The sequence below is a fragment of the Schistocerca nitens genome, chromosome 9 (genome assembly GCF_023898315.1).
Source record: "Schistocerca nitens isolate TAMUIC-IGC-003100 chromosome 9, iqSchNite1.1, whole genome shotgun sequence".
Classification (NCBI taxonomy): Eukaryota; Metazoa; Arthropoda; class Insecta; order Orthoptera; family Acrididae; genus Schistocerca; species Schistocerca nitens.
In genome coordinates this window covers 8,411,399-8,432,289 of record NC_064622.1, presented here as the reverse complement: position 1 = coordinate 8,432,289, position 20,891 = coordinate 8,411,399, and the positions used below count along the sequence as shown (strand labels likewise).

General features: G+C 38.7%; 1 protein-coding gene across 2 annotated transcripts in view; it reads right to left on the bottom strand.

Moving 5' to 3' along the window:
* LOC126202928 (uncharacterized HIT-like protein Synpcc7942_1390) overlaps positions 1–20,891 on the bottom strand; it is a 43,409-nt gene that overhangs the window by 4,595 nt on the left and 17,923 nt on the right. For both annotated transcript variants that reach the window (XM_049937022.1, XM_049937021.1), the window contains exons 2-3: positions 12,406–12,636; positions 12,252–12,321 (exon numbers count right to left, since the gene is read on the bottom strand). In XM_049937022.1, coding sequence (XP_049792979.1) covers positions 12,252–12,321; positions 12,406–12,636 — 301 coding nt within the window. The remainder of the gene's footprint in view (positions 1–12,251; positions 12,322–12,405; positions 12,637–20,891) is intronic.

The following is a 20,891-nucleotide window of genomic DNA, read 5'->3' as shown; positions in this document are numbered from 1 at the left end:
AAACTGAAGAAACTGCAAAAAGGTGGGAATTTAAGGAGATGGGACCTGGATAAACTGAAAGAACCAGAGGTTGTAGAGAGTTTCAGGGAGAGCATAAGGGAACAATTGACAGGAATGGGGGAAAGAAATACAGTAGAAGAAGAATGGGTAGCTCTGAGGGATGAAGTGGTGAAGGCAGCAGACGATCAAGTAGGTAAAAAGACGAGGGCTAATAGAAATCCTTGGGTAACAGAAGAAATATTGAATTTAATTGATGAAAGGAGAAAATATAAAAATGCAGTAAATGAAGCAGGCAAAAAGGAATACAAACGTCTCAAAAATGAAATCGACAGGAAGTGCAAAATGGCTAAGCAGGGATGGCTAGAGGACAAATGTAAGGATGTAGAGGCTTGTCTCACTAGGGGTAAGATAGATACTGCCTACAGGAAAATTAAAGAGACCTTTGGAGAAAAGAGAACCACTTGCATGAATATCAAGAGCTCAGATGGAAACCCAGTTCTAACCAAAGAAGGGAAGGCAGAAAGGTGGAAGGAGTATATAGAGGGTTTATACAAGGGAGATGTACTTGAGGACAATATTATGGAAATGGAAGAGGATGTAGATGAAGATGAAATGGGAGATAAAATACTGCGTGAAGAGTTTGACAGAGCACTGAAAGACCTGAATCGAAACAAGGCCCCGGGAGTAGACAACATTCCACTAGAACTACTGATGGCCTCGGGAGAGCCAGTCATGACAAAACTCTACCATCTGGTGAGCACGATGTATGAGACAGGCGAAATACCCTCAGACTTCAAGAAGAATATAATAATTCCAATCCCAAAGAAAGCAGGTGTTGACAGATGTGAAAATTACCGAACTATCAGTTTAATAAGTCACAGCTGCAAAATACTAACGCGAATTCTTTACAGACGAATGGAAAAACTGGTAGAAGCCGACCTCGGGGAAGATCAGTTTGGATTCCGTAGAAATGTTAGAACACGTGAGGCAATACTGGCCCTACAACTTATCTTAGAAAATAGATTAAGGAAAGGCAAACCTACGTTTCTAGCATTTGTAGACTTAGAGAAAGCTTTTGACAATGTTGACTGGAATACTCTCTTTCAAATTCTGAAGATGGCAGGTGTAAATTACAGGGAGTGAAAGGCTATTTACAATTTGTTCAGAAACCAGATGGCACTCATAAGAGTCGAGGGGTATGAAAGGGAAGCAGTGGTGGGGAAGGGAGAGAGACAGGGTTGTAGCCTATCCCCGATGTTATTCAATCTGTATATTGAGCAAGCAGTAAAGGAAACAAAAGAAAAATTCGGAGTAGGAATTAAAATCCATGGAGAAGAAATAAAAACTTTGAGGTTCGCCAATGACATTGTAATTCTGTCAGAGACAGCAAAGGACTTGGAAGAGCAGTTGAACGGAATGGACAGTGTCTTGAAAGGAGGATATAAGATGAACATCAACAAAAGCAAAACGAGGATAATGGAATGTAGTCGGAGTAAATCAGGTGATGCTGAGGGAATTACATTAGGAAATGAGACACTTAAAGTAGTAAAGGAGTTTTGCTATTTAGGGAGTAAAATAACTGATGATGGTCGAAGTAGAGAGGATATAAAATGTAGACTGGCAATGGCAAGGAAAGCGTTTCTCAAGAAGAGAAATTTGTTAACATCGAGTATAGATTTAGGTGTCAGGAAGTCGTTTCTGAAAGTATTTGTATGGAGTGTAGCCATGTATGGAAGTGAGACATGGACGATAACTAGTTTGGACAAGAAGAGAATAGAAGCTTTCGAAATGTGGTGCTACAGAAGAATGCTGAAGATAAGGTGGGTAGATCACGTAACTAATGAGGAGGTATTGAATAGGATTGGGGAGAAGAGAAGTTTGTGGCACAACTTGACTAGAAGAAGGGATCGGTTGGTAGGACATGTTTTGAGGCATCAAGGGCTCACAAATTTAGCATTGGAGGGCAGCGTGGAGGGTAAAAATCGTAGAGGGAGACCAAGAGATCAATACACTAAGCAGATTCAGAAGGATGTAGGTTGCAGTAGGTACTGGGAGATGAAGAAGCTTGCACAGGATAGAGTAGCATGGAGAGCTGCATCAAACCAGTCTCAGGACTGAAGACCACAACAACAACAACAACAGAGTTAAAATTTGATGTTCACTGTATTATTACAATTAACAAAAGTATTTTATTAGTTATTGTATTACTTAAAGTTTGTTTTAGAAATTATGTTCTAACGTCTGTTGTTAGTAGTGTAGTCCTGCCATCTTCGTAAAAGAATAACATCATCCGGTGTCACCAGATTTTGCTGCTCCACACAGCACAGTGCTAATTCTAATGCCACTGTTCCATCACTATGACTCACTTTGTTGGGTTACATCCTGGGTTGTCTAAAGTAAGGATTGTCTTGAATGATAATTTTTTGCTTGTTAAGTATTCAGTTTTGTTTCCAGTACAGATGTATGGAAGGGGGTGGGGGTGGGGACAGGGAGAGAGAGAGAGAGAGAGAGAGAGAGAGAGAGAGAGAGAGAGAGAGAGAGAGAACTAGTAAGGCTGACATTTGTATATTTTTGAATGATCTTGGTTTAACAAAGGTGGCCAATTTGCTGCAAGCTAGGATCATTACTCTATGTTTTGATTTCTTATAATCTGGAGAGGAAGCTTCATTTCTGGCTGCTAGTGCTTTAGTTGGAGTCCTGTCTCATTACAACTATAAACTTGATCCAGTGACAGATTTTCCTAATTTACTATATTTTTTGTATTTTTTCTTAGGATTACTTTGACAGCTCTGTTGTCACTGGATAACTTTCACTTCAAATTTCAAGCTGGCTCACCCCATATCTCTTGCACCTAATTTGCCCATCCAGTATCAGAACTAGCAGAAAAACTTTCTTCTCCTCCTTCTGATAAAAGTGCCTCCTCCTGAGTCATTGGACTACTTATTGCGCTTCCTTTGGCTCACTGTTAGTAAACTTCAAATAAAAGGCTTCACTAAGACTTTTGCAATCTGATTTTTTTCATAATATGTGGATTCCAATTTTTTTTTCCCCCTGTTTTATCACGTCACTTACTTCACCTAAGCCCAACTCTGACACTGCCTTTTTTATAGTCCTCCTCTGTCTAATCTGTTAGTACTAAAACTTTCATCTCCAACGAAACAAAATTTCTCTCATGTTTTGAAGAGCCAGTGTTCACATTAGTGAAAAAAAATGGCAGAAACAATAATAAATACGTAACACAACCTGATTACACATACACAGAACACTGAGCAGACTATTGCTAACTGGCAGCGGCTGAAACAACAATAGTAGCTAAAGCAGGCACAAATGTATGCACACACATCTCTGTCACTGGTCACATATTCTTTTTGATTGTTTTTAAACGTAATAGTCACCCATTGTCCACCTTTGATTGAAAGGAGGCTTGGATTGCCATGGCTCAAATTACCAAGGTTTTACTATATTCTGAACAAAATAAACTGACACAGAGTCTATAGGAGAATCTTCCTTTTGTGACTATCATGTCAAAACAGCTATCATAGTATGAAACATCGCTTTTACGAGACACATCAAAATCACTGCTACCTCTACAAAAGATTTTTGTGCAACATTGCATTTATCATCAGTGGAAGTTACAGAGTGACAGTTATTGAACTTCATGAAATAAAATCGTCATAACTTCTGAACGCTATATGTTTGGACATTCAAACCGCACGGTAGGCCGCGGAGCATGATGGGAATTAGTATGTGAATGTGCATGTGCCTTCTTTTTGTTGGCCATTTGCACATGAAAAGGTCACAGTACAGCATGCCTGAGCATATAGCGCTTGTGATGGCCTACTACACGAGCAACAAGAGCCCTATTATAGCTCAAAGAAAGTTTGCGACCAAATTCAAGCTGAAGACAACTGGTCCAATTGTGCTAACAATCAAGAATTAAGTTTGAGAGAATGGGTAGTGTTCGTGATGACAGCGTTGGCAATGCCGGTTGTCCAAAAGGGGTGGAAACGTCTGAAAACATCAAGAAGACGTGCTGTGTTCGAAACCAGCCCCAGGAAATTGTTCAGACGAGCTGCACAACAGGTGAGAATCAACAGGGAGACACTGTGACAAAGTGTTGTTGAAGACACACATCTCTTCCTATACAAAATTCAAACCCATCAGCCATTAAGCTCCAAGGGCCATGGAACAGCAGTTGTGTTTCACCAATACTATTGTCCACAGAATTGACGAGAGGGACTTTGATGTGAATATGGTTAATTTTAGCAACAAAGCCCACTTTTCATTTGGATGGGTTCACCAGTATCCAAAATTGGCACATTTGGGGGACTGAGAATCCGTATTTCCCAATCACGAAGTCTCTTCACCCTCAACAGGTGACTGGGGTGACTGCGTGGTGTGCAATGTCCAGTCACGGAATAATCGGTGCAATATTCCTTGATGGCACAGTGACTACCAAATAGTATGTGACTGATTTCAACAAGATGTGGTTCATGCAAGACGGAGCTCAAACCAATCAAAGCAGGAGTGTTTCTGATGTCCTGGAGGAGCATTTTGGGGACCGCATTCTGGCTCTGGGATATCCAGAGGCCGCTGGCATGGGCCTTGGCAGCCATATTCTTCAGATCTAAACACATATGACTCCTTTTTGGGGAGGCTATATTAAAGACAAGGTGTACAATAATAGCCCCAAAACCATTGCTGAGCTGAAAACAGCCATTCAGGAGGTCATCGATGTTCTGATACTTCAGCAGGTCATGCAGAATTTCACTATTCGTCTGCGCCACATCATCGCCAATTATGGCAGGCATGTCAAACATCTCATAACCTAAATCCGAATATCTATAGTGGCGTTTACATGCTGAATAAACTGTGTGCATGCCGCAGTTTGTAACTAATTTAAGTTTTTTTTTTTCATATAAAAAATTGGAAATTTGTGGTAAGTTCTATGGGACAAACTGCTGAGGTTGGTGGTCCCTAGTCTTACACACTACTTTAACTTAAACTATCTTATGCTAAGGACAACACACAAATCCATGCTCGAGGGAGGACTCAAACTTCCAGTTCAATAATTATTACCCTGTATATGTAAAGAGCATCAACATGGAGAAAGTCACGAGTGTGTTGACTTGTTGAGCAAGTTACCTCTGTAGTATAGATTAACATCACCAGTTCAAAAGGCTGTGGAAGATCTAGAAATCACTTGTTGAGATTTGTCATTTTACTATGAGATATATTAACTAAAGCTACATCATATTCTTGACAGATTCTTACAACTTTAAAGCTAAACAGATGTACTCATCATGCACATGAGTGACAAACTTATAACAGGATTGAAAGATAAATAATAGGTAGCCAATTTGTGGGCCAGAAACGAAAACACTTTTCAGTCACACCTCTAGCTGCCACACTTCGCAATAGGGGGGAAAAAAAGAAAAAATTAAAAGCTGTCAAAAACCACTGCATGATCTCCACAGACTTGACATTTGTTTTCAGAACATCATGAAGAAACGCTTGTTTGTTTTCCTTCCCCTTTTCTGTTGACATTGTCAATTTGAATATTGAAACAGGGTTCGAACAAATAGGTCTACTTTGTAACCTGCAGTTACGTGGTAAATTCTGTAACAAAACTGTTCACAAAGATTTCTTACATCTAATTTTAGAGCAACATATACATGTGAGAAACTTTTTCTCATTTACAAGTAAACTAAATGTATACTTTATCTTGAATGGCACAGCATTTTACAATATTAACTGTTTACAGTATCATTTGGTATCTAAGATTGATAGCTGTCAAATACACTACCAGCCCAATGTCTTCAACTTTTTACCATACGAGAATTAGGCGGAGACCATACACCCAAGATACAGCATCATCATCAGGTCACAGTGCTCATGACGAGCCTCTTCCAACTCTTTTTTTCTATCCTTTTACAGCTCTTCCTTGTAGATCTTATGCTTTGAGGTTGGATCCATGAAACAGAGCTGTACAAGGATAAAGAAGGCTCATCACGAGCACTCGGGAAACTGGAGCTATGACCTGATTATGACGACGATGATGCTTGATGTTGGTGCATGGTCTGTGCATAGTTCTTAAATGGTAGAAATCTGAAGATATTGGGCTAGTAGTGTTCTGTGTTTAGTCACTATCAACCTTAGTTACTGAATGGTACTGTGCACAGTATCATTATAGAACGCTGTTTCATTTCAATGTAACATCAACAGTCAGCATCAAATATTCGGTGACGAGGATGATGTGAAAAACAAATGGAATCGTGCAATATGCCCTAGACAAGTATGTTCTGAGTAAGGTCGTAAGATATGGGAAAGACTCACCATGGCATAACAGCCATGTTAGAAAATTGCCACATAAACAAAGAGAACTTCACCTCAGATTCAAGAGAGGTAAGATTAGATTAGATCAGATTAATACTAGTTCCATGGATCATGAATACGATATTTCGTAATGATGTGGAACGAGTCAAATTTTCCAATACATGACATAATTAAGTTAATTTAACAACATACTTAAGTTAATATAACAACTTTTTTATTTTTTTGTGTTTTTTTATCTATTTTTTATTTTTTAAATATTTTTTTTCTTTTTTCTTAATTTATATCTAAAAATTCCTCTATGGAGTAGAAGGAGTTGTCATTCAGAAATTCTTTTAATTTCTTCTTAAATACTTGTTGGTTATCTGTCAGACTTTTGATACTATTTGGTAAGTGACCAAAGACTTTAGTGCCAGTATAATTCACCCCTTTCTGTGCCAAAGTTATATTTAATCTTGAATAGTGAAGAACATCCTTTCTCCTAGTATTGTAGTTATGCACACTGCTATTACTTTTGAATTGGGTATGGTTGTTAATAACAAATTTCATAAGAGAGTATATATACTGAGAAGCTACTGTGAATATCCCTAGATCCTTAAATAAATGTCTGCATGATGATCTTGGGTGGACTCCAGCTATTATTCTGATTACACGCTTTTGTGCAATAAATACTCTATTCCTCAGTGATGAATTACCCCAAAATATGATACCATATGAAAGCAATGAGTGAAAATAGGCGTAGTAAGCTAATTTACTAAGATGTTTATCACCAAAATTTGCTATGACCCTTATTGCATAAGTAGCTGAACTCAAACGTTTCAGCAGATCATCAATGTGTTTCTTCCAATTTAATCTCTCATCAATGGACACACCTAAAAATTTGGAATATTCTACCTCAGCTATATGCTTCTGATTAAGGTCTATATTTATTAATGGCATCATACCATTCACTGTACGGAACTGTATGTACTGTGTCTTATCAAAATTCAGTGAGAGTCCATTTACCAGGAACCACTTAGTAATTTTCTGAAAGACAGAATTGACAATTTCATCAGTTAATTCTTGTTTGTCAGGTGTGATTACTATACTTGTATCATCAGCAAAGAGAACTAACTTTGCCTCTTCATGAATATAGAATGGCAAGCCATTAATATATATTAAGAACAACAAAGGACCCAAGACTGACCCTTGTGGAACCCCATTCTTGATAGTTCCCCAGTTTGAGGAATGTGCTGATCTTTGCATGTTATGAGAACTACATATTTCAACTTTCTGCACTCTTCCAGTTAGGTACGAATTAAACCATTTGTGCACTATCCCACTCATGCCACAATACTTGAGCTTGTCTAGCAGAATTTCATGATTTACACAATCAAAAGCCTTTGAGAGATCACAAAAAATCCCAATGGGTGGTGTTCGGTTATTCAGATCATTCAAAATTTGATTGGTGAAAGCATATATGGCATTTTCTGTTGAAAAACCTTTCTGGAAACCAAACTGACATTTTGTTAGTACTTCATTTTTACAGATATGTGAAGCTACTCTTGAATACATTACTTTCTCAAAAATTTTGGATAAACCTGTTAGAAGGGAGATTGGACGGTAATTGTTGACATCAGATCTATCCCCCTTTTTATGCAAAGGTATAACAATAGCATATTTCAGTCTATCAGGGAAAATGCCCTGTTCCAGAGAGCCATTACACAGGTGGCTGAGAATCTTACTTATCTGTTGAGAACAAGCTTTTAGTATTTTGCTGGAAATGCCATCAATTCCATGTGAGTTTTTGCTTTTAAGCAAGTTTATTATTTTCCTAATTTCAGAGGGAGAAGTGGGTGAGATTTCAATTGTATCAAATTGCATAGGTATGGCCTCTTCCATTAACAGCCTAGCATCATCTAATGAACACCTGGATCCTACTATATCCACAACATTAAGAAAATGATTATTAAAAATATTTTCAACTTCTGACTTTTTGTTCGTAAAGTTTTCATTAAATTTTATGGTAATACTGTCTTCCTCTGCTCTTGGTTGACCTGTTTCTCTTTTAATAATATTCCAAATTGTTTTAATTTTATTATCAGAGTTGCTGATTTCAGACATGATACACATACTCCTGGATTTTTTAATAACTTTTCTTAATATAACACAGTAGTTTTTATGTTTGATAGTTTCTGGGTCACTACTCTTTCTTGCTGTCGGATACATTTCCATTTTCCGGTTACAAGATATTTTTATACCCTTAGTAAGCCATGGTTTGTTACAAGGTTTCTTACGAGTATATTTAACTATTTTCTTGGGGAAGCAGTTTTCAAATGCATTTACAAAAATGTCATGAAATAAATTATATTTTAAATTGGCATCAGGTTCACGGTACACCTCATCCCAGTCTAACTGCTGTAGGCTTCCCTTGAAATTTGCAATTGTTAAATCATTGACTGAACGTACTACTTTGGAGGACTGTTTAGTATTGCTGAATGGAGCTATGTCATATATTGTAACTAGCTGTGCACCATGATCAGAAAGACCATTCTCAACAGGCTGAGCATTTATCTGGTTAAACTTATCTTGGTCTATAAAGAAGTTATCTATCAGTGAGCTGCTATCCTTTACCACCCAAGTAGGAAAATCAATAACGGGTGTCAAATTGAAAGAACCGAGTAATACTTCAAGGTCATTTTTCCTATTACATTCTTTCAGAGAATCTACATTGAAGTCCCCACAAATAACAATATGCTTCCACCTGTCTGACAGATAGCACAACAAGGAGTCCAGCACAAACAAAAACTGAACAAAGCGAAAATGAGCATAAGGAGAGCAATGAGAGATGTGTTCATGACTTTGAAAGTAAAACTTTGTCAACCAATCCGAGTAAAAACCCTAAGCAGTTTTGGTCATATGTAAAATCGGTAAGTGGAACATAATCATCTATTCATTCACTCAGTGATGACCATACTGGCACCAAAACGGAAGATGAAGGTCTCTCCTTTCAGTCATCATACAAATGTCGAGATGGCAGATATTGAGGTAACCAATCACGGAACAGAAAAACAACTACAGTCATTTAGTAGCGGAAAGGCATCAGGACCAGATGAGATACCTATAAGATTCTACAAAGATTAAGCAAAAGAACTACAAGTAATTTATCGTAGATCACTTGAACAACGAAGGGTACCTAGTGACTAGAAGAAAGCGCATGCTGTTCCCGTTTTTAAGAAGGGCTGTAGGACAGGTGCACATAATTATAGCCCTATATCATTGACGTCAATCTGTTGCATAATTATGGAACATGTTATATGCTCAAGAATTATTATGGTTTTGGAGAAGGAAAATCTTCTCTATCAAAACCAACATGTATTCCACAAACAGAGATCCTGCGAAACTCAGCTTGCTCTGTTCCTCCATGATCTCCACAGTGCCAAAAACAATGCCACTCAGGTTGATGCTGTGTTCCTGACTTTAGCAAATATTTTGACACTGTCCCGCACTGCCGTTTAGCGAAAAAAATACGAGCTTATTGGGTATCAGAGCAGATTTGTGACTGCATGCAAGACTTTCTTGAAGACAGAACTCAATAAATCACTCTTAATAAAACAAAATCGACAGATGTAAAGGTAATTTCCAGTGTTCCCCAAGGAAGTGTGATAGGACCATTACTGTCAACAATACATATAAACGATCCAGTAGAAAACGTCGGACACTCTCCAAGCCTGCTCGCAAATGATACGGTTGTCTATAACAAAGTAGCAACACCAGAAGACAGTAACGATTTGCAGAATAACCTCCAGAGAATTGATGACTGGTGAAGGCTCTGGAAATTTACCCTGAACATAAATAAATGTGACATATTGCGCATGCATAGGAAAAGAAATCTGCTACTGTATAGCTACACTAACCATTGGAAACAGTATCAGCCATAAAATATCTAAGAGTAACTATCCAGAGCGACCTTAAGTGGAATGACCATATAAAACAAATAGTGGGAAAAACAGGTGCCAGACCCAGATTCATAGGAAGAATCTTAAGAAAATGTAACTCATCCAAAAAGGAAGTGGCTTATAACGCACTTGTTCGAACCACTCTCGAGTATTGTTCATCTACCTGCGATCCCTACCACATAGGACTGCTAGAAGAGATAGAGAAGATCCTATGAAGAGCAGCTTGTTTTGTCATGGGATTGTTTAGTCAGCATGATTGCATTACAGAGGTGTCAACAAACTCCACTGGCAGACATTACAAGAGAGGCATTGTGCATTTACTATTGAAATTTCAAGAGAGCACTTTGCACGAAGAGTCAGACAACATATTACTTCCCCCTAGATACATCTCGCATAATGACGACGAGTAGAAAATTTGAGAAATTAGAGCCAATACACAGGCTTACCGACAATCATTCTTCCCATGCGCTATTCACAAGTGGAACAAGGTTGGAGGGCTCAGTTAATGGTACAAAAAGTACCCTCTGCCACACACCATTAGGTGCCTTGTGGAGTATGATGTAGATGTAGATGAACATATTTGTAGCAGTTACGTCATATTGCACATGTCACTGTTTCAATTTTGCTCACATGAGCCATTTAAGTTTCTGTTACCTCTGAGTGTAACTCATTTTTGTACTGCTCCTCTCTCTTGTGATTGCCACCATTCTTGGTGCAACTTATTTCACTTCCTTCAAGCAACCTTTTCTAAAACTGACTAAGTTAAAATACACAAATAGTAAAATGCATGCACAGGGATTTATTGACATACTTTATTCGAAAGTATGTTTTCAAACCAGAAATGGTGAAGAAGTATTTACCAAATGCTGATGATCTAGTGAAAAAGAGAGTAAGTTACATTAATCATGAATGTGTTCAATTTGGAAATATAATAGCCACAAAATGTAAGTTAGTGTGTACAGGAACTATGAAGTAATATTTGCTATTCATTTTCAGTCTGCATCACTTGTTAGGAGTATATTGTTAACAGTGCATCTGTTCCATATACTTTACCTAATCAGAATATTCTTAAAAAGATGAATATGTTTAAATGTTGAATTTTGTTGTAATTCCTCTATAAATAAAACAATTAGCCAAAAAGCATAATGTTCTGTAACATGCAACTTGAATTATGTGACTTAACATTCACAAGTCATTGAGTCCCAAATTTCCACAAAATTATTCTATAATACATGCCACATTATGAGTTCAGCAGTCTCTAACTAAGCCACTGGAACTGGTGCTCCATTAAGCCTGGCATACAGTGTCATTAATGTATGTGAATGATTTAGTGTTACACTCACTGGTATAGAATCATTTCTAGTTAAGTAGCTACTTGTAAATCAGCCATCTCTGAGTCTCAACTATTGCAGATGCAAGGTAATTCTCAAACCCTCATGTAATGATACGTCATTGTTGTGTAAAACATTTCCTCACACCAAGATGCCAGGAGCCTGGAAATTAGATCCACTGGCAGCTGATTCTTGTGCACAGTTTATCTTCTTTCAGTTCCCCCTGTGCCACTCCTACAACAGCATACTACAAGCCTGAAAAGGTCTCACCTTTTAAGTGTAAGCACAAACCAGCTTACATGACATTCCTATGAACAAAGCTGAACTACAACATTCATAAAAGCTGGACAGCTACATGATGTACTGTATTAAATCTCTGTTCAATACAGGAAACATGTCACTAGAGTTATCATGCATTATGCTCTTTTCATCAATGCTGTCAAGTTACACAATATTTTAAAACTAGGAACAAATGACACTATTGAATGTTTACCAGCACAGAAGACAATTTTCAGAGTCAGACTGCAAAAAACTTTCCACTCGAATGAAGCGCTATTATTCTCCACAAATGTTATTCAGTTTATCATTAACTCTGTAATAAGCATTTATGATGGCAGAGAGCGCTTTATCTTAATAAACAAATGCTTACCAATCCTGTATCCATTTTTCATTCGTTCATTTCCAAGTTTGCGAGCTTTTAGCAGAAGGTAACCCAAAAGCTGAAACCAGAACAAACACACATTTTAAAATAATATCTACAGTATCTAACTGTCTTAAATATTACATATGGCATTTCTTTTTACCTCCTTATCATTATCCTCTGCATCTCCAAGCATTGGTATTTGTTTTTTGGGTATAACAAGAAAGTGTACTGGTGCTTGCGGATTTATATCATTAAATGCCAAACACAAGTCATCTTCGTAAATAATGTCGGCTGGTATTTCTCTTCTGATAATTTTGTCAAAAATTGTTGGCCCTTTCACTTTAGTTGCTTTTTTCGACTTTTCTACTTCACTGGTGTAATGCCTTGCATCCTGTCAAGATTTTATAATTATGTTTACAGATTATTTTCAGGTATATTCAAATGCATAATTTTCAGTTTTAGATAGAATTGAAACAATTACTTGACAGAAAAGAGAGATGAAATGAAACTACATGGTTCCAGGGATCTTTTCAAGTCTCAAACATCTGTGATGCATATACACAGACTGAGGCGAGAAATGAAAATTTGTACCAAGGATAGAACTTGAACCTGGGTCTCCTGCTCACTAGGCAGATGCAATAAACATTGCGCCACTGTAGTACAGTGACTTTGCACAACTGCACGGACTATCTTACCGTGCCTCCCTCTTCAGTCCAAATTCCCATTCATGTCTCAACCCACTCGGTAGTCTCCCTAAACTTGAACAGCATTGTAGAGACACTCGAGACTTATTGGAATAGCACCTCAGCACCAAGTGAAATGGGGGATCTTGCCTGCAAACCAGGTATAGGTGCTTTAATCAAATAAAACTATACGGTTCCAGAGATATTTTCAAAATTCGAACATGTATGTTGTATATATGCAGACTGAAGCAAAAAATGAAAATTTGTATTAAGGCCAGAATTCGAATCCATGTCTCCTGCTCACAAGGCAGATGCACTAACCAATATGCCACCCTGGCACAGTGGCCTGAATGGTTCCCCCATTTTGTTCAGTGCTGAGGTGCTTACCAATAAGTTGGAGAGCCTCTGCAAAGGAGTTAATGGGGAATGCCAAGTGGGCTAAGGTGTGAATGGGAATTTGGACTGAAGGGGGAGGTGTGCTAAGGAAGTCCATGCAGTCGAGCAAAGCCACCGTGGCAGGGTGGCGTAGTGGTTAGTGCATCATTCAGGCGAAATTTGGCATTAATGGGTTATGGCAGCAGACGACTGACACAAGAGCCTTTGCTAACACCACGACATCGTCCGGGCTCGTGACATCGATTGAACTCTTAAGACGACTTTGGCTCGGTCAGATGAGTCCCGATTACAGTTAGTAAGAGCTGATGGTAGGGTTCAAATGTGGCACAGACCCCAAAAAGCCATGGACACAAGTTGTCAACAAGGCACTGTGCAAGCTGGTGATGGCTCTTTAATGGTGTGGACTGTATTTGCACAGAATGAAGTGGGTCGTCTGGTCTAACTGAATCGATCATTGACTTGTTCGGCTACTTGGAGACTATTTGCAGCCATTTGTGGACTTCAATCACGGATGACAATGCACCGTGTCACCGGGACACAATTGTTCACAAAGAACAGTCTGGGCAATTCCAGTGAATGACTTGGCCTCCCAGATCATCCAACATGAATCCCATCAAACATTTATGGCACATAATCGAGAGGTCAGTTCAGGTACAAAATCCTGCATGGGATACACTTCCAGAGTTATGGATGGCTATAGAGGCAGCATGGCTCAATATTTCTCCAGGGGACTTCCAATGGCTTGTTGAGTCCATGCCACGTTGAGTTGCTGACCACTCCAGGCAAAAGGACATCCGACACAATATTGGGAGGCATCCCATGACTTTTGTCACCTCAGTGTGGACAGCAAAAAGAGGGACTGTTTTGAATTGCCAGTATTATACTTTGGAGTTTACTGAATGTGGATTAAGACTGCAACAATTTTTCACTTGTGATCTATCACAAATGAAGGAGGGGGTGTAGGCAGTGAAGGGCACAGGAGCATATCTGCCATCCCCCTCCACCCCCCTCATTCATTCCTAAAGAAAGAGCTTTGCCAACCAAGCTTGCATGATGCCCTATGGAGCAGATTTATCAATTCAATATCAGTCTGAAGAAAGCAAGAATGACTGATAATAAATGTACTCAAAGCTATTTCTCATGACATCTTACAACTGTTATGTCATTCACTGCATAACTAGCATGAGCTGCTGCCTTCACCCCCCACCTCCTATGTCAGCCCCTGGGTATGCTCTTGCATTAAATTTCTGATGAATAAGTAAAATGGGAAATCATGTAAAACAAGTTCTGGAGTACGCCCTAGGAAAGCACTTTCTAGCCAAAATTCTTTAGTGTATCATCCCATCACTTTCAAAACACTGGAAGCTGGTTTGAATGGAAGTGTTGGGAGAGCTCCCACAAGTCATGTGCCAGAGAAACTCTACAGTATGGGATTTATCAATACTTGTTCACTTGATTGTGAGTGTTGTGTCAGGGGTAGGGACAGGTGTCTTGTGCAGCGGAGACAGGGACCAGAGAGACCTCAGGACCCACAAAAATCAGCAAGTTCGAGGTGCTGTCTTTCACTAAAACTGGAACCGAGCCAGTGAGATTCACTCCACCTATTGGTAAATTGGTAAACCTGCTGTGTCCTGTGCACAAGGAGGCAAATGCAGAAGTGTAGGGGTCTATTAGTAATTGACAGTTCAAACATATGACAAATAATGTACCCCTTAGAGAAACGGTAGCAAGGGGTGATAAGGAATACCAGATGCACTCAGTGTTTACACCTGCGGGTTTCAGTCAATGTTGATGAGGCTATCACGGCAGCCACTGAGGAAACAGGTGCGACCAAATGCAGATTACGACACTAAAGATCAGAGTCTGTTAAAAGGTAGTTGACTTAGTGTAGGGAACACACAAGGCTTTTTTTTATTTTTTTTTTATGCAACTTTCCATCCAGTCCAGATAACAACAGCCATAGGAGAACTAGAAGTGTCAATGTAAGACCTAAAGACATGTCTCCTACAAGCGAGAGTACTAAAATCCACATGATTGACTGGCAAAGCATTCGCAACAAAGTATCAAAGTTTGAAACATTCCTAAAAAGCAGTGGAGCTCGCATTATACTAGTACAGAAAGCTGGTTAAAACCTTGAAATTGACAGCAGTCAGATTTTTGGGGGTAATTTAAGCACACATAAATACGACAGTTAATGGTAAATGAAGGAGGCATATTTGTCACAGAAGAAAAAAAAACTCAAATCCACCAAGGTAGAAATTGAAGCTGCATGTGAGACTTTTTGTGCGAAGTCTCTGTATCAAGAGTGGACAAAAACTTATAGTCAGTTCCTTCTACCAACCACCAGAGTCTCCAGAGATGTTATTGAAAACTTAAGGGAAACACAAAATTTACTAGTGCACAGGTTCCACAATCATAATGTCATCGCTGGACGAGACTTTAATTATTCAACAATCAATTACAAAAATTTCAGTTTTGTAATTGGTGGGTGTGACAACACATTGTGCAAAACATTACTTAATGTGTTTTCTGAGAACTACGTAGGACAGATTGTTCAGACGCCAACTCACGGTGGAAATATATTGGATCTAGTAGCAATAAATAGAGCTAAGTTCTCTGAGGATGTCTTCATAGAAACTGGTATCAGTGACCAGAGGTGTCTGAAGCATTAATAATTATGAAAGTGCAATTGTAACTAAAACAAGTAAAAGGACTTATATTTCACAAAACTAGGTAAGGTGGCAGTAGCACCATATCTTGGATGGAACTTGAAAGATTTAGCTCTGGAGAGGAAGCCATGAATGAATAATGTAGCAGGATATTACTGAAGGACCTCTTACCACAAAACACAAAGAAATTCCAGTAATATATAAAGATTGTTAGTAGTACCAAAGTTAGTGTCTGGTGGTGTCTGGACACTCATAGACAAAACAGGAACTGAAACTGAGGGTAGCAAAGCAAAAGTGTAAATGCTGAACAAGCTTTTCAAATTTTCCCTTACAAATTAAAATCCAGTGGTATTGTCGTTGTTGTTGTGGTCTTCAGTCCTGAGACTAGTTTGATGCAGCTCTCCATGCTACTCTATCCTGTGCAAGCTTCTTCATCTCCCAGTACCTACTGCAACCTACATCCTTCTGAATCTGCTTAGTGTATTGATCTCTTGGTCTCCCTCTACGATTTTTACCCTCCACACTGCCCTCCAATGCTAAATTTGTGATCCCTTGATGCCTCAAAACATGTCCTACCAACCGATCCCTTCTTCTAGTCAAGTTGTGCCACAAACTTCTCTTCTCCCCAATCCTATTCAATACCTCCTCATTAGTTACGTGATCTACCCACCTTATCTTCAGCATTCTTCTGTAGCACCACATTTCGAAAGCTTCTATTCTCTTCTTGTCCAAACTAGTTATCGTCCATGTCTCACTTCCATACATGGCTACACTCCATACAAATACTTTCAGAAACGACTTCCTGACACCTAAATCTATACTCGATGTTAACAAATTTCTCTTCTTGAGAAACGCTTTCCTTGCCATTGCCAGTCTACATTTTATATCCTCTCTACTTCGACCATCATCGGTTATTTTACTCCCTAAATAGCAAAACTCCTTTACTACTTTAAGTGTCTCATTTCCTAATGTAATTCCCTCAGCATCACCTGATTTACTCCGACTACATTCCATTATCCTCGTTTTGCTTTTGTTGATGTTCATCTTATATCCTCCTTTCAAGACACTGTCCATTCCGTTCAACTGCTCTTCCAAGTCCTTTGCTGTCTCTGACAGAATTACAATGTCATTGGCGAACCTCAAAGTTTTTATTTCTTCTCCATGGATTTTAATTCCTACTCCGAATTTTTCTTTTGTTTCCTTTACTGCTTGCTCAATATACAGATTGAATAACATCGGGGATAGGCTACAACCCTGTCTCTCTCCCTTCCCCACCACTGCTTCCCTTTCATACCCCTCGACTCTTATGAGTGCCATCTGGTTTCTGAACAAATTGTAAATAGCCTTTCACTCCCTGTAATTTACACCTGCCATCTTCAGAATTTGAAAGAGAGTATTCCAGTCAACATTGTCAAAAGCTTTCTCTAAGTCTACAAATGCTAGAAACGTAGGTTTGCCTTTCCTTAATCTATTTTCTAAGATAAGTTGTAGGGCCAGTATTGCCTCACGTGTTCTAACATTTCTACGGAATCCAAACTGATCTTCCCCGAGGTCGGCTTCTACCAGTTTTTCCATTCGTCTGTAAAGAATTCGCGTTAGTATTTTGCAGCCGTGACTTATTAAACTGATAGTTCGGTAATTTTCACATCTGTCAACACCTGCTTTCTTTGGGATTGGAATTATTATATTCTTCTTGAAGTCTGAGGGTATTTCGCCTGTCTCATACATCGTGCTCACCAGATGGTAGAGTTTTGTCATGACTGGCTCTCCCAGGGCCATCAGTAGTTCTAATGGAATGTTGTCTACTCCCGGGGCCTTGTTTCGACTCAGGTCTTTCAGTGCTCTGTCAAACTCTTCACGCAGTATCTTATCTCCCATTTCATCTTCATCTACATCCTCTTCCATTTCCATATTGTCCTCAAGTACATCGCCCTTGTATAAACCCTCTATATACTCCTTCCACCTTTCTGCCTTCCCTTCTTTGCTTAGAACTGGGTTGCCATCTGAGCTCTTGATATTCATACAAGTGGTTCTCTTCTCTCCAAAGGTCTCTTTAATTTTCCTGTAGGCAGTATCTATCTTACCCCTAGTGAGACAAGCCTCTACATCCTTGGTATTGCACCAATTTAATTCTCGCACCATTAAAAAGGTGAGTGAGTCTGTGGTGTTGAGAAACAAATGAAACTGCTAAAACTGAACAAAGCTCCGTGCCCCACTGAAATCCCATCCACATTCTATACCAAATATCTGGCAGAGTTTGTCCCGCTTTTCACTATAATCTACTGTAGATCCCTCGAACAAAAAATTGTGCCCAGTAATTGGAAGAAAACACAGCTCACAACAGCCTATAAGAAGGGTAGCACAGGTGAGCAACAAAACTATCACCCAATATCCTTGACATTCATTTTTTGCAGGATCTTAACACATACTGTGAGCATGAATGAATGAGGTATCTCATGTCAACCAGCATGGATTCCAAACACATCAGACATGTGAAATCCAACCCACGTTTCTCACATGACATCCAGAAAGCCATAGATCAAGGCAGTCAGGTAGAAGCAGTAGTTCTCAGTTTCTGAAAAGCATTTAATTGAGTGCCACATGTATGCTTATTGTCAAAAGTGTAATAGTATGGAGTATCAAGCAAAATTTGTGACTGGATAAAGGATTTTTTGATACGGATGACACAGCATGTTATCTTGGATGGAGAATCAACAAATGCAGAAGTAACTTCAGGTGGCCCTCAGGAGCGTGTGTTGCATTACTGACTGTTCATGTTGTATGTTAATGATGACCTTGCAGACAGTATTAATAGTTAACCCAGACTTTTTGCAAATGGTTCAGTTATCTGAAAAAAAGCTGGCGAAATATTCAGTTGGATCTTGATATGAGTTCAAAGTGGTGCAAAGATTGGCAAGTTGTTTTAAATGCTCTGAAAGGTAAAATTGTGTACTTCACAGCATGAGAAAATATATCATCTTATGATTACAGAATCAACGAGTCACAATTGGAATCAGTCAACTCATAAAAATGCTGGGTGTACCACTTTGTATGGATATAAACTGGAACGATCACATATATTTAGTCACAGGTAAAGCAGGTGGAAGTCTCGATTTATTGGTAGGATACCAGGGAAATGTGGTCAGCTATGAAGGAGATTTCTCACCAATCACTCGTGTGATCCAGCCTAGAATATTAGTCAAGTGTGTGGGACCCATACCAAATAGGACTAGCAGGGAATAGTGAATGTACACAGAGAAAGGAAGCACAAATGGTTACGGGCTGATCAATGGTAGTGTGTCACAGAAACGCTGAAGACACCGAACTGCCGGATGCTTGAAGACAGACAGACACTATCCCGAGAAAGCCTACTTACAAAAGTTTTAAATGATGACTCTATGAATATACTACAACCCCATATGTATCCCATATGTATTGTTTTCATAAGGATCAAAAGGACAAAATTAGATTAAATACAGAACACAGACACATTTAAACAGTTATTCTTCCCGTTGTCTGTATACAGATGGAACGGGAAGAACCACGAAGAACTGGTGCAATGGGAAGTATCCTCTGCTGTACACTTCACCATAATTTGCAGAGAAGGGATGTAGATGGCAGATTTGCCAAATGTTTGTTCAAACCCATGCCAAGAAATTACTTTGATTGTCAGCTAGCTACATGAAACTTGAGAACCACAACGTAGTCACACAGTGAACACTTTTGAGCCCTTGTGGGCCTAGTATCACAACCATTTTAATCTATACACGGATCTGCAGAGAATCAGTTCTTGTTACAACTGGTTAACCTAAAGGTCTTGAAATGAAAACTTACTTACAATAAAGTTATATTAAAAACAAAGATTCCATGACTTACCAAACGGGAAAGCGCTGGTAGATAGGCACAACAAAAAAACACACACACACAAAATTTCAAGCTTTCGCAACCCACGGTTGCTTCGTCAGGAAAAAGGGAAGGAGAGGGAAAGATGAAAGGATGTGGGTTTTAAGGGAGAGGGTAAGGAGTATTTCCAATCCCGGGAGCGGAAAGACTTACCTTAGGGGGAAAAAGACAGGTATACACTCGCACACAGCGCTTTCCCGTTTGGTAAGTCATGGAATCTTTGTTTTTAATATATTTTTCCCATGTGGAATGTTTCTTTCTATTTTATTTATATCATTAATTTGAACCTTACAATAAAGTTACTTATACCCTATGAAAAACTTCTCACAATGTTTGTATCAACTATGCATTATTTCACATCGCTACTTTGACTCTAATGTGAAATACATTCTCTTAACACTGATGGTTATGGAACCTCTCTGAAAATAAGTGTAGTAGGTCATGAAATATCAAGTACACTTATGAAGATTGATACGGCATGCATTATGCTGTTCCATATCACTTGTGTAACATCTTCCCATCTCCAAATTAATTACAATATTTATTAGTAAAACCATTTGATAAAACACCCACCTTTCAACGGCCTCTTCAAGGATCTTGGAATTCTTACACACCCTTCTAAATACATTTACTCTTTAATGTTTGCAGTTCTGTTAATTTCAGTATCAGCTTAACTGTGATTTACAGAGTTACAATAAGAGACAGAAAAAGAATATCTATCTAGACTTTATCTCAATGTTAACACTTCAGAATTGTGTTCTGTATTTTTGTGCAAGATCTTCAACAAGTTTCAATCTGACACACAACCAGAAATATTTGAAATAATTTTGAAATTAAAATAAGATTAAAAACATATGTTATTAGTCATCACTCTTACAATTTACGTGATATAAAAAGAAAAACAAAGAATGTGCTTGGTACATCTAATTCAGTTTTAGACAGATAAAAAAAATTTGCCCACCCAGTGGCAGACAGAGAACACGCACATAGAAAGG